Source organism: Calypte anna, chromosome 8 (genome assembly GCF_003957555.1).
Source record: "Calypte anna isolate BGI_N300 chromosome 8, bCalAnn1_v1.p, whole genome shotgun sequence".
Classification (NCBI taxonomy): domain Eukaryota; kingdom Metazoa; phylum Chordata; class Aves; order Apodiformes; family Trochilidae; genus Calypte; species Calypte anna.
In genome coordinates this window covers 1,301,394-1,314,528 of record NC_044254.1, presented here as the reverse complement: position 1 = coordinate 1,314,528, position 13,135 = coordinate 1,301,394, and the positions used below count along the sequence as shown (strand labels likewise).

The 13,135-nt window shown below is 41.0% G+C and overlaps 1 protein-coding gene across 2 annotated transcripts in view; it reads left to right on the top strand.

Annotated features, from left to right (window-relative positions):
* Positions 1-13,135, top strand: part of KIFAP3 (kinesin associated protein 3) — a 63,116-nt gene that overhangs the window by 12,298 nt on the left and 37,683 nt on the right. For both annotated transcript variants that reach the window (XM_030455567.1, XM_030455568.1), the window contains one exon: positions 10,594-10,694. In XM_030455567.1, coding sequence (XP_030311427.1) covers positions 10,594-10,694 — 101 coding nt within the window. The remainder of the gene's footprint in view (positions 1-10,593; positions 10,695-13,135) is intronic.

Sequence of the window (13,135 nt, the reverse complement as noted above, 5' to 3'; positions counted from 1 at the left end):
AAGAGGGAGCTGGTCAGGATATATATTTTCTTTTGTTTGAGAGAGGATGTGGCTAGGTAGTCTGGTTCAGCTTGGTTTGTAAGCTTTTTGGAGCCAGAACTCTTGGCTCTTTGTACAACAGCTAGTGCTGTGGTCTAAGCCTAGGGCTTTTTTTTTTCCTTTTTCTGCATAGAAGCATATCCTGTTTGCCCTGGTTCCTTCATGCTGAATGGCTTGGTGTTTATTTTGCAGTGTAGGTAAAACCATTGCCTGTTACTTGTTTCTTGAGCCAGCTCAGTGATTCACCAGACTCTTCAGTGCGGCGATTCAGATAGTTCTCAAACACATCACTCTGTGTGTCCTTTCTCAGAATGTGTATCCTTTCTCAGAAAAGCCTGCAGCCTGACTAGTAAAATAGTCATGTGCCAGATGCCCCTTTATGCAGGCTGTGTGGGTATTAAACACATATTATTCAACTCAGTACCCTTCGGCTCACATTTGCAGGTCACCTTCAAGTGCTAACACACCTCAGCAGCTGTTGACAAGTTCCCATACAGCTCCTAATGCCAGGAGGTCAAGTTTGTTGACTCAGCCTACTGAAATGGAACATTTGTGTGTGCTGTGCCTTTGAGCCTCTAGCACTGGGGTTGAGAGGAGCATAAATTAAGTGCAGTAGGTGTTTAAGAGATGAGCCGAGAGTGCAGAGAATTCAAGGAGAGGATTAGTCAGGCAGTGGTTTGGGACTGAGCACTGACAACAGTCTGCAGTTGTGGAAGATGGGCCACATTCCCAGAGGACACTCAAGGATTTAGGAGCAGGAAGGTTCTGAGTGCAAGTGGATGCTTGAAGTGGAGTGGATGGACCAGCTTCAGATGAGGTATCAGCTGGACCAAGTCTGGCATCCAGCAGAAGAACCATCTTTCCCTCTCACTCCAGGGTGTTGAGGCTGGTGTTAAAAGCATGGACATGGGATGTTCTGCTTTGGCTTGGTTTTTATTTTAATTAGCATTTCCTTTTTAACAGTGCCAGTGCCTGCTTCCCCACGTAGCTCTGTCAGTCAGCACCACTCGCTTGCTTTCCTGGCTTCTCTTCACAAGTCTCAAAGTATTGTGTGTGACAAAGCTTGTCTTGAGTGCTCCAGGCACCCAAATTGATCAGCTGCAGCTGATCTTTGTTGTGCTCAGTCTCAAAGAACTGGGTGTACCTGGAGGAAATTTGGCTTCAGACTTGACATCAGAAGCTGAAGCAGAGCTGGGGGGGCCTATGAGATGTACCCCTCTCTGTTCAGGTTTTCCCATACACGAGCTGCTTGAAGAGGTCAGAAAAAGGATTGTCTTCATTTGTGTGACTTCAGTACTTTAAGCAAACCTTCTCATTGTTGAGAGCTTTGCAAAGAACATATTTTATACTGGTGGGTTAGCTTTAATACTTAGAAATCAGATTTTCAGAGTGGTCTTTCCTTTTTATGCATTCTCTGTGTGAATGCTTTAGGTGCAGTGTGGCTTCAGTGGATTAAGGTGAGAATTCCTGAGAATTCACAAAGTGGTTTAAGCCAGACATTTGCCTGACATGGAAAACAAAGGTTCAGTGCCCTCTAATCATCAGCTTCAAAGGAGAGACCAAAGCATTAGGCTAGAGGCTGTTCTGGGAAGGTTTGCTTCACTCTTACAGTGCTATTATTTTGCTTTGAATGGAATAATTTGAGTGAACTGGGGTAAAGGAGTGACTTGCTCCTAATCCAGTAGAGTTTGGTGGCAGTGTATTCACCTGTGGGATGTATTCTCACTGAAAGGGGGAAACACTGAGCTTAACTTCAAGAGAACAGACTCATGTCCTTCATTTATTCCTGGGAATGCTATTCTGGTGTTGGACAGAAGGGAGATGTTATCCTTTTCTCATAATTCTACCCCTGCATGTGTGATTTGTTTCTAAAGTAAATACACTGGCAGCAAACAGAAGAAAACATTGTCTGCAAGGAAGAATAAAAAAAAAACCCTCGCTTCTTGTTTGGACCAAATCCACTTTGTTTTTCAGTTAATGGGCCAAACCAAATACCAAATTTTTTTTAGTACATCTCTCTTAAATACACGCACAGCTTGTGGCTCACATTCTTCTAATAAGGATGCTATTTTGTGCTGTGTCTGAGTGGCTTCTTAGCCTTTGTGAAGAGAGACAAATAGTTCTCCATTCTTTGCAAGAACAGCAGGCAGTTTGTACAGCAGAACCAGCTGAGAGCTGCTGTGTGTGTCATGGCAGGCTGCTGACTCTGCTTGCAGGAGCTGCTGGCAGTATGCAGGTGTGGCAGCCAGGACTGGTGTTTCTGTCTCTTCCTTTGAGTTCCTTATTCCCCTCATGAGCTGTGAGTGATAGGGACTGGTGCAGAGGGTGTTACCATGGGGGCTGTATTGCTGCTTAAAGGATAAAAGGAATGGGTCTGGCTGCAAGCAAGGAGCAAACTTTTTTGATGTGTTTTCTTCCTTTTTGAGCTGGTGGATAGTTCTTAGGTGTCCTGGATCAATGTTGTCTTGAAATTCCATTCTCTTTTCACTGTAAAGCTGTGTTTAAAGAATGAAAACCCAGTATGCTTGGAAGTCAGACCAAAGTATCTCTCTGGTTGCTCAGAACTACAAGCTGCTTTTAGAAATCAAGCTCTGATTGAACACTAATACTGGTGAGCTGGAAAATGTGCAGGTCACAGAACAGTACCAGTTGCAGAGCTGGAACAAAGGGAGATGAAGTGCAGAAGGGTTGTGCACGTGGCTGTGTGTGTTACACACTGCCAGGTTGTTCAGGCTCAGAAAGATTTTAGGTGATGGTGAATATCTTGGTTTATGTTTTCCAGTATAGATTACAGTGAATGAAACACTGTGGATTTGTATTCACTCAAGTAAATGAATTTTTTTGTCATACAACACTCTGAAGTACAGTGTCATCAGTCCCAGGAAGCAGTAGTAGAGTTTTGCCAGTCCCACTATACATGGAGCCTATGGGCCTTATTAATGTGAGCAATCCTGGCCTAATGTCCTTAATTTCTTGGTGTTTCAAGAGTCAGTATCAGCACACAGAGAAGTAGTAGTCACCTCATTTTCTGCACACTTGTGCAGCAGTTTGCAAATGTCAAAGTAGATCAAACTTTTCTATTATGTGAGTTCTTTATTTATAATCTGGAGATAGCCAGGGCAGGGGGTGATTTTCACAGTCTGGTTTAGTCCTCACTAAGGAGTCTGGCCTCACTGGGTTCCCTGATAGAATGTCTGAGAGTTTTATCATCTAAAATATTTTCTGGAAACTGCTGAAACTCCTCTGATATTTTCCCATTCTGTACAAGGCAGGTTTAATGAGGAATCAAAGAATTGCCAGACAGTTGTATGTTGGGTTTCTTAACAATCAGGTCATGATATGGTGTGCAGCCAGGCTGGATTATATGTTGACTGCTGTTTAAAAACCCTAGAAGTACTTTGCTCTCTAATTAAGGGAGTGCTGTGGGTTTTTCATGTTCTATTCCTTTTATGAAGGTTTCTTTTAAGAAGGCTTGAAATAGATGTGTTCTCTTTATGAGTTCACTTGGCCTTTTTGTAATGAACTTATTATGGAGCTTCACACATCTGTTGAAAAGGGGAGCTTCTTATAGGCTACTGCAGTGTTTTTTCTGGCTTTAATAGGCCTCGTTTATCCTATAAAGAAACATACATTTTCTTACCTGATCAAGTGAGCAAACAATAGGGGTCAGATGTGGCAAAGACCCTAACAGAAAGCACATGTCCAGCCATCGGGGTGAGGTAAAGTCATATCGGGATTGCTTGAAGTTATTAATGGCAGTAAAATTTATGCTTCCTCCTGTTTTCCCAATTAAATTGAGAAACCTTTTTTTCCTAAGGTGGCTCTGCAGCAGCTGGTTCCAATACTTGTTGTGTGAATATTGCCTGGGGTGTCTCCATTCCTTTATAGTAGAGGCTGGCTGAAGCACATTAAGTAACAGTTCAGCTAGAGGAACCAGTGTGTTGGAAAGCAGTAATTATTAAGGGATTTATTTTAATGGTAGGGTTTTTTATCATTTGTGGTGAGCATGGTCAAAGCTTGAAACAAAAATAACCCATTGTAGCAACGAACAGGAAAAAAAACCCACCAAAAGAAATGCAAAACAAAACAAAACAAAAATGTCTCAGCATTCAATTTCTAAATCCTTATGAGATGTGCAAATAAGCTCAGCATGTCCAGCTGACTTAGTGTGGAGTGCACAGTGTGACTTAGAACCCAGTGCTTATTTAGGTACCTTAGCTGTGGATTAGAGAGCAGGCTTTAGGATTATGAAAGAAAAATTGATTTCTGATGTTGGAAATACAGAACTCAAAGAATCGAGACATAAGCATCATTAACAGTGCATTTGAAGCAGAAATAGAATCCAAACTAACTTGTTTAAGGTAGAAGCCTTCACCATATCCCTGCTTCATGCAGCTGGCAAATTGCAGTGAATTATCAGGAAAGAACAAAGGAAATTCATGATATCTTATTTCCTAGAATCTTGAAAGTTTTGAAGTCTCTTAAGATTTTTCTGACTCCTTTAACACTGCCAAGAGCTGGAAACAAAGTGTTTCTCCATTTGATAGCTGCTGCAGGTGGAACCTTGCTAATTGAGCCCAGCTTTTGATTGTTCTGAGTGCTCTGTGTGCTCACAAAGGCACACACACATATTCAGCTGTGTTGTTACTTTTAATGAAGAAGATAACTGAGGTGCAACCCAGGACACTGACTTCAGGGTGTTGAGTGGAAAGAGAAATGCAGCAAGGACAGCAGTGGAGAGATGGCAGCAATGTACAGGTGTGGGAGCTGGGTTGTTGGGAATTCACTCAGCTCATGAATGGGAGGGATCCCCTCAGCCAGTATGTCTACTGTGGAGTTTACAATATGTGACTGCCTAATTAATCCAGTTCTTTTAATTGCCTCTTTGTATATTGTGACAGTGAATTAATTCTTACCAGTAAAAAGTAAACCCTAGTCTTCTACTTGAACTGTTGACATCTGAAAGCTTTACAGGGCATAACTTGGATGCCTAAAGTGTGACAGAAGAGAAACAGCCAGTTGTGGTTTCTTGGAAAATCTCCATAAAAGAGGGTTGGGGCACTTCTGCTGGTCTTCCTCCTCTACTCTAAAAGCTTCAGACAACCTATATGAGAGCCAAGGTAGAAGAGAGAGAGAGGAGCATCTTTTCCAGAGCCCCTGTGAAGCCTGCAGGCAGATAATTGTCTCAGAGGATTGTATGGAACAATTCTGCACGTGATGTAGTGGCATAGATCCTGAGGCTTTTACAAGTTCAGCCATAAGGTTGTCATCTGTTTTTCCTTTTGGAAATGGGGAAACATCTTGACTCAGTAGTTACTCCTGTTTGTCTGAAGAGCTTCTCAGCTGATCTGCTCCAGTGCAGGGGACAAACTGCAGGTTCCCTGTGGCTGCAGTTGCTAAGGTGAGAAGTCCTTTGTCTGTTGATGGTATTACATTCAGACCTTTTGAGCAGAAGGGGGAAGACATGGTAATATAAAAGTTTATTGCCCTACAGTGAGTACAGTGCTGGTGTATCTGTACATTTCTGTGCCTTTGGTCTCTGCCATACAGATGCTTTGCAGGATGGATTATAATTTTACATATTTTAGTAGTCCCACTGCATAAAGCAGAACTGGTTTTGTGAGGCTGGGGCCTCAAATGTGGTTTTCTTCTTCTTGGGAAAGCTATCAGATCTCTGAGAAACTTGCAGATCATCAGTGAATGAACTTTTTACATAACAAAACTGTTAATGTTTTCACAATTAGAAGAACAAATTTATACACATTCAAGAAATGTGTATAAACCACACATGGATTACTTTAGTCCAGCTGTTTCAGAGGTGGTTGCAAGGATTAATATGGGATTAGAGGAAAGCAAAGATGCCTTTTTATCACTTTTATTTTTTCCTGAGACCACTAATGATGTGAATAAATTCTTGATTTCAGTGTTTTCTGACTGCAGTGTAAGATTAGATCTCTACTCAATTTGTGACATTCTTATTCATCAGGATTTCTTATTTGCCTGGTTCTACAGCAGATTTGGTTTGAGAATATCAGTTTGAATCTGCTATGAAAAGTCACTACAATCTTAATAAAGGCTTTACCTTTGTGTCCTGGTTTTGATTTAGTGTGGGTAATGTTTTGCAGATGAGTGGGATAGTGTGCAGTTTATATCCAGTGTGGAGGCATTGATGATTCCATTAGAAATGAGGGCTGCTTGAATTACTGAGTGTTTTATCTGAATAATTTAATCCACGATTCATCTATGTTTTCATTTTTACTTCAGCATTTGAAAGGTGAGTTCTGCTCAGGCTGGCAGTTCAGTTTTACACTTTTAGAGATTCTCTTGTTATCATAGAGCTAGTGGGGGATTTTTTTTTATTGTAAGCTCCCAAACTCAACCAAAGGACCTGATCTCATAGTAATCTGTTTTATTTTTAATCTTCTGGAACTAGTACCATTTGGATCTTTAACCTTCCTAAGAACTAGCCATGGGATTCAGGCATTGGGCCACAGAACTGCACATGGCTTCTTATTAATGTTCAAAGGCTAAAAATCTGAAGCCATTTTGAACTCAGAACCCATCATGTATTTATTTCCCTCTCTAATTTGCAGAAAACTAGTTGTGAAAACAGCCCAAGGGACCTGATATTTTTCCATCCCAGCTGCTACAGCTGAAGTACAGCTGCAAAAAAAAAAAAAAAAAAAAAAAGAAAAAAAATCTAAGTATTGTTTCTATAAACTGTTGAGTGTATTTTATAACCCAGTAATTCCCACAAAATCAGTAAGTGCAGTTAATGACTGGTTTGTTAAGGCATTAACTGCACTCAGCTGGGAATGACCAATTTCTCTGGAATGGCTGTGTAAGAACTAAGGATAATTCACTAACACTTTCAAATAATTATTTGGTTAATTAATGGCAAATTCTTGTGGAAATCCTATCAAAGTACTTGTGACTCCCCCATTTAATATCCAATGAGTTCATTATGATTCATGTTTTATTGCCATAAATACCAGAAGAATCCATAATGACTGGGCCATTATTTTCCAGGGCTGCCCTTACTGCTTTAGGCCATTTGGCTATTGCACCTTCAGTCATAAAAAGCTTGATGCTCAAAACTACCACCACTTGTAGGCCACAGCTTTCTGGCACCCCACCAAAACTTGGCTGATTTTTATGAACACATTTGGCAGAGATCAGGATTTTTTTCTTTTCTTTCTCTTGCTTTTTCTAGTTAGGGGAATAATTGATGCCTACTCTACCAAGTCATAAGGAAGTCTTTCTTGCAGTGTCTGCTTTTTCATGTGTGGCCTTCAGTAGTGGTCAAAAATAGCAAAAGATACCACTTTGATGCTTTGGAAAGCTGTTCTCCAGGCAGGTACTGGGCAGAGTTTGAAATCTTGACAGACAAGGCTCTAAGCAATGGTTGACTCTAGAGCTTTATTCATTAGGATTCAGATGACTCTAAAATAGTTTTTTCAAAGTAAGCTTGGTACTGGCACATTCAAGGAATAGTCAATAGCTGCCAGGTTTTATTTTTGGGAGTGAATCCCAATGTAAAAGGATTTTTTAGTCTGTCTCTTCTTACCAATTTACACCATCTCCACCCTGCAAGATTCTACTTGTAGTGTAAAATGCTGTAGAATCTTTTTTTGCTGTTGAATCCTTTTGCTTCCTGGTCTTCAACAAAGTAATTCTGTGCATTTCCAGTCAGCTTTCTAATGGGCTAAATGTGTCCTGATTGAACACAAGATGAGCAACTGCATTAAATCATTCTGAGTGTGCTTAGAAACAGCCACCACCTCTTCATTCTCCTGAAATGTTTGGCTCTTTAGACCACGAGTTGCCACTGTTTCACACAAGAACTGAGTTAAAAACCAGGTTATGCTTTTTCTCTATCAAAGTGCACCCACAGGGAAAGTGGGGGCTGTGAAACTTCCAGAGATCTGCCTGAAGTTTGTTCATTTCTGGGAAATGAAAATGAAATTAAACTCCAAATGCATACAACCATAAATACTTACAAGCTGCACACTGTTCTCTCATAGCTTTAGTCCTGTAGGGGTTTTTTTTTCATCTTCAAGTTAGTGGAATTCCAGATTTTTTCCTGTTTACTCACACTTATAAAATACTTTCTTGCCGAGCCTGTGACTTAAATGCTCTAAAAACTTCTCTGTTCCCAGCATTGAGAGTATGATGGGAATTCAGGGAAAATGCATCAGTTAACTGAACAGCAAGAAGGAATTAAGTTTCAGCTCTTCTTTTTGAAAGTGTAGCTGGTTTTGCCTTGTGTGACCTGAAATCTGCCTTATGGAACATACTTGAGGAGAATGATCTAAGCTCCAGTCATTAATAACAAACAATTTAAGAGTTCATTCAGATAAATTGATTTGAATTTTAGATATTCTTCATACTTTGTTGAATATCCAGTGGGTTTTTTTGGTTTTTTTTTTTTTGAGATTAGAAACCAAAGCAGTGCTGTCATTCAGCAGTGATACCCAAGTTGTTGTTCAGTCAACAAAAAGGTTTTTGTGACAGGCTTTGAGAAAAGGAGAGAGACAATTTTGCACATTGTTTTTTCTTAAAAACCAGAAGGCCTTTGCTGCTGTTTTCAAATTACTTTCAATACTGGTGGCTATTTGAAAATAAGCTTTCAGTACTGCCAAGTACCAGGAAACTGCTGGTGCTTCCACATCCAAGACTGCCTCTTAGCTGATGCTTTATCTTAGCACGGATGAAGCTTGCAGAAATAAGGAGAAAACAACAGAAGTGAAGGACACACTAAACAGGTATCAAGTAGCATCATTCTTGGTGACTGTTCATACCTGCTGAGGTCTTCAGTCTGGTTTGGTTTTCCTGTTGCTGTGCTGGGCCCCAGCATTTCTTTTGTGCTGTCTCACCTTTTACTGCACATTGTGTTTCCTGCATTATCCAGCAATGGTTTAAGTGTCATTCTAATCTTAAAAAGTCTTGATAGAGGCATGGAAATAAGTGTAAAGAGCAGAGTGAACAGCTCTTTGTTCCTGGCCCCATGAAATTCGAAGGCATAATTTACTCAGTTGTTACATTTGCTTAGGAGAAGCCTTTAGCTGTGTGTATGGGAAGTTGTTTGTTTGTTTGTTCCTTTAATAGCTGAATTTACAGTGTTACCAGTTAATAGGGGGATGAGACAACCAGTCACAAGAGAAGCAGGAAGGATTATAAATACTTTCTTTTGTTTGCTTAAAACATGCTTCAGAAGCTATGGTATTGTCTGTGGTTTTATTTTAATTATAACTAGAGTAGCTTTCAAATTTGGGCATTATCCTTTCTTCAGCTTTCTTCCAGGGCATGGAAAGGTGTGATACACATCAGGTTGTTTTTTTCCAAACAGGGTAAGAATCCAGAAGGATCTGAAAGATCAGCTGTGTTTCTAGGTTTGGCATGGGAAAGAATACTTCAGTGTTACATGGAACTGCCAGAAGGGTTCAATTTATTTATTTTCAATTAAATTTTGAAAAAAGGCATGACTGTAGATTCTCAGGATAAAGGCATCATGTTCTTCCTGCCTAAAGGAAATTCCAGTTCCCAATGATCTATGCAGAAGAAAAATCTAAGTGTGGTGGTTGCTGTTTGAGATATTGGTGCTTTGCCAAAGTGTTAAACAGGGATGTTCTAACTTGCCTTAAACAGGAGTGGGAGGTAGGGTATTTCTGATCATTGGTATAAGAGCTGTGAACACACTGCAAGTTCCTGATCTTGTTACATCCTGGTCTAAGTAATACTGGTGTTCAGGCAAGTGTTTTCTTCCATATACACCCAAGATGCTGCTGATGTTGGGTTAGAGGAGAGCTCGTGGGGATGCTCAGTCAAAATCTCAGCAGTGAGTCAGGATCAAACATCTGTGGTGTTCTTAAACATTTGGACATTGGTTTAAGTTGTTTTTATAGAAACTTTCAATTAAATACTTCCCATCCTACTCGTGTGAATGACTTCAGTTTTTCTTGAGAATCTTTTTGGTAAATATTAATGTGAAAATACATTATTGTCTCTGAGAATATGACAGGCACCCACAGGATAAGAAAACCCTTAGTATGATACACTAGGAAGGCATTGGGTTCCTTCTGTGACACTTTTTTGTGTTAGTTCTGAACTTTTCTCTCTGGCATTGGTGAATTCTTTAACGTTTCACTTTGGGACAAGCTTGTTTCAACAGAAGTTGCTGCTGTTAAGTTGGCATTACATTTGTTATTTCATTTCCTAGCTGTAATGGAGAATTTCTCTGGATGGCCCATCATTATGAAGTGTTCCTTTCACAAAACATATTCCTTGCCAGGTGGCATTAAGGAAATGTTTTGAGGTGCATGGGGAGAGGGGGTATAATTAGTAGTATGTCTTTTCCCTCTTTACACAAATATGTGATTCATTTGTATAGAGCCTTTCATTAATCTTGAATTGCTGTGTTAATTTTTGCCTCTATTACCTGGCATTTTTGTGCTTTTTGCTTTCTCTCTGTAAATGTTTACAACACCTGAAATACCTGGATTGCATTAATACAGATTATTTGGTTGGGTTTTTTTTTTGTGTGTCTCCTTTTAGCAAATGAAAACTACAAGCAAGTAGCAATGTGCATCCTGTATCACATAAGCATGGATGATCGATTTAAGTCAATGTTTGCATACACAGACTGCATCCCACAGGTACGTGTGGATGTATGAGGAAGTGGTGGGAAGGTAAAGCTTTTTTTTTTTTTGGTCTTTTCCTTGCTCATAGCAGAGCTCGCACTGACACCCACAGGTGAGAGAGGGAACAGCCACGATGCTGCCGCATCCGTGGTGCTTCCTCAGCAGCAGTCTGGTTGTTCTTGCTGTCTTTTCATGGTCTCCAGAAAAAGGATAGGTGACACTTCTTTCTCTGACACTTGAGCTGCATCAATCAATTGGTAAAAATACAGGTGACGCCCTGAATTTCTGCAGAAGAATCAGGAATGCCTGAAAGAATTGAGAGCTTGTGTACAGCAGGTCCTTAGGGAACCTTGTGGGAAGCATTTCCTTTTCTGATTTGGAAGGCATTCTTTTCTGATCCCATTGGGTATCAAAATATCAAGGTTACAGGATATGAACTGGAAAGCAGCCAAGCAGTGTTACCTTGTGACATGACAATTCCTAACTGCAGGCATGCACAAGAGGGAAAACTTGAAGACTTTGGAAGTCTTCACTGATTTCTACACCTTGTTGCATAGTTTTTTGTGTCCAGTTGTAGTCTTTGATCTAAGCAAAGACCCAGTATCAGGGGTTTGGGGGATCTGTTAGGTTTTCAGTGTGTGTGTTTCTTGTGAGTTTTGTTGGGTGTTTTGGTTTTTGTTTGTTTTTTTCACAAGTATTAAATCCTCTCTTATGTTTTGTTTTGGTTTTCCCTTGAGTCCTGATGAGGCTGGAGCTGAGAGAGAGCCTGTGTTGCATAAGTGTAAAAGCTCTCTGGTAGCTTTTTCAGAATTTCACCATGGTATTTTCTTTCCTGCCAAACATGTTTTTCACATCAAATGCATTCAGAATGGGAAGTTGCTGTGGAAAGTTTTCAGAATGCTTCTGGTCATTATCTCATGACAGGAATGGTGATGTTTTTTCAAATGCAGGAGGATTTTGGAGAATGGGAGAGAACTGGTGGGAAACACAGGAATATGTTACAAAATGGGCTTATTAAACATCCTGCTGGCTGCCTTTTGTGCCACAAGAAGCAGCTCTATGTTCAGGGATATGATATAAGGGACCTGCTTTGTGAGATCAGTGGCAGCCAAAGCAGAATTCAAACACTGTGTTTCAGGGCTGGCTTGTGATCTGCTTTCAGGGAATCTTGGCACGACTCTCAGATCTGCAGTGCCAAATGTAAAGGGCTGTGGAAGCTTCATTGGTATCCTCCTCTGAGCTTTGGTCAGTGTCATTGTCCTGTTAGGCAGTGACTGCTCAAACTGGTGCTTACTGGGCTCCTATCCAAAGACAGGAAACAGGTCTGCTGCCTTCATTGGACCTGGGCTGAAATGACAGAATTCAAGGGATACCTGTGACTATTGATGCTGCTGTGGTCAGTGGAATTACTCACAGACCAGATCTGCTCAAAAAGGACAAGCTGGACAACAAGAGCTTGATTTTTAATAATAATGTTCAAAATTGGGATGGTTACTAAGGGCCTGGAGCACAAGTCCTCTGAGGAACAGCTGAGGGAGCTGGGCTTTAATTTGGAGAAGTGGAAGCTGAGATGAGACCTTCTTCCTCTCTTCAACCACCTCAAAGGAGGATGGAGCAGGGAGGGAGAAAGCCTCTTCTCCTGGGTGCTGTGTGACAGGACCAGAGGAGATGGATGCAAGCCACACCAGGGGAGGTTTAGGTGGGATATTAGGAGACATTTTATCTCTGAAAGGGTTGTCAGACATGGGAATAGTCTGCCCAGGGCAGTGGTGGAGTCCCCAACCCTGGAGGTATTTGAAGGGCCTGTGGTCCTTAGGGCCATGGGTTAGTGGTGAGCTTCCAGCTGGTCAGAGGTTGGGGTGGGTGATCTTGGTCTCTTCCAACCAAAGACATTCTGTGTGGTTCTGGGAAGACAGAGGTAGCAGAAAACATGGAGAAGTGGATACGGCATCAGGAGAAGACAGCATCCACCTTTTAGAAGTTCTCCTGGCCACCTGATTCTACCCTGGAAAACCAAATTCTTCATAGCAGTGTGTGCCCTTGGGTGGATTTGTTCCCTTTTGAGGAGGTGAAATAGTCCCTAGTGAATGTTCCAGCTGTTGTAGGAAGCGTTTGGAAAATCCATCTCCTGTTGTCATTTTGAGCAGACAGAGTGTCTGACAAGGGCTTGGCTGTGCTGTCCCAGGTAAACATCCTTGTGGATTCCAGGAGTTAATGGGTGCTGTTCCAGTAACAGTTAGAAGTGAGTATTAACAGTTCATTCTTGTTTAGACCTCAGCAATGCAGTGTTTTGTTTAAATAGGTGCAAATGCCATCCAGATGCTTATGAAAGCCTTTATGGGTAATAACCTGGCCAATCAAAGGGCATGGTTAGGCAGTGATGTCATGGTGATATTTAATATTTCACCACAGAGCAGCGTGCAAGGTTCTCTGCAGCTACCCACATGTTTTCCACC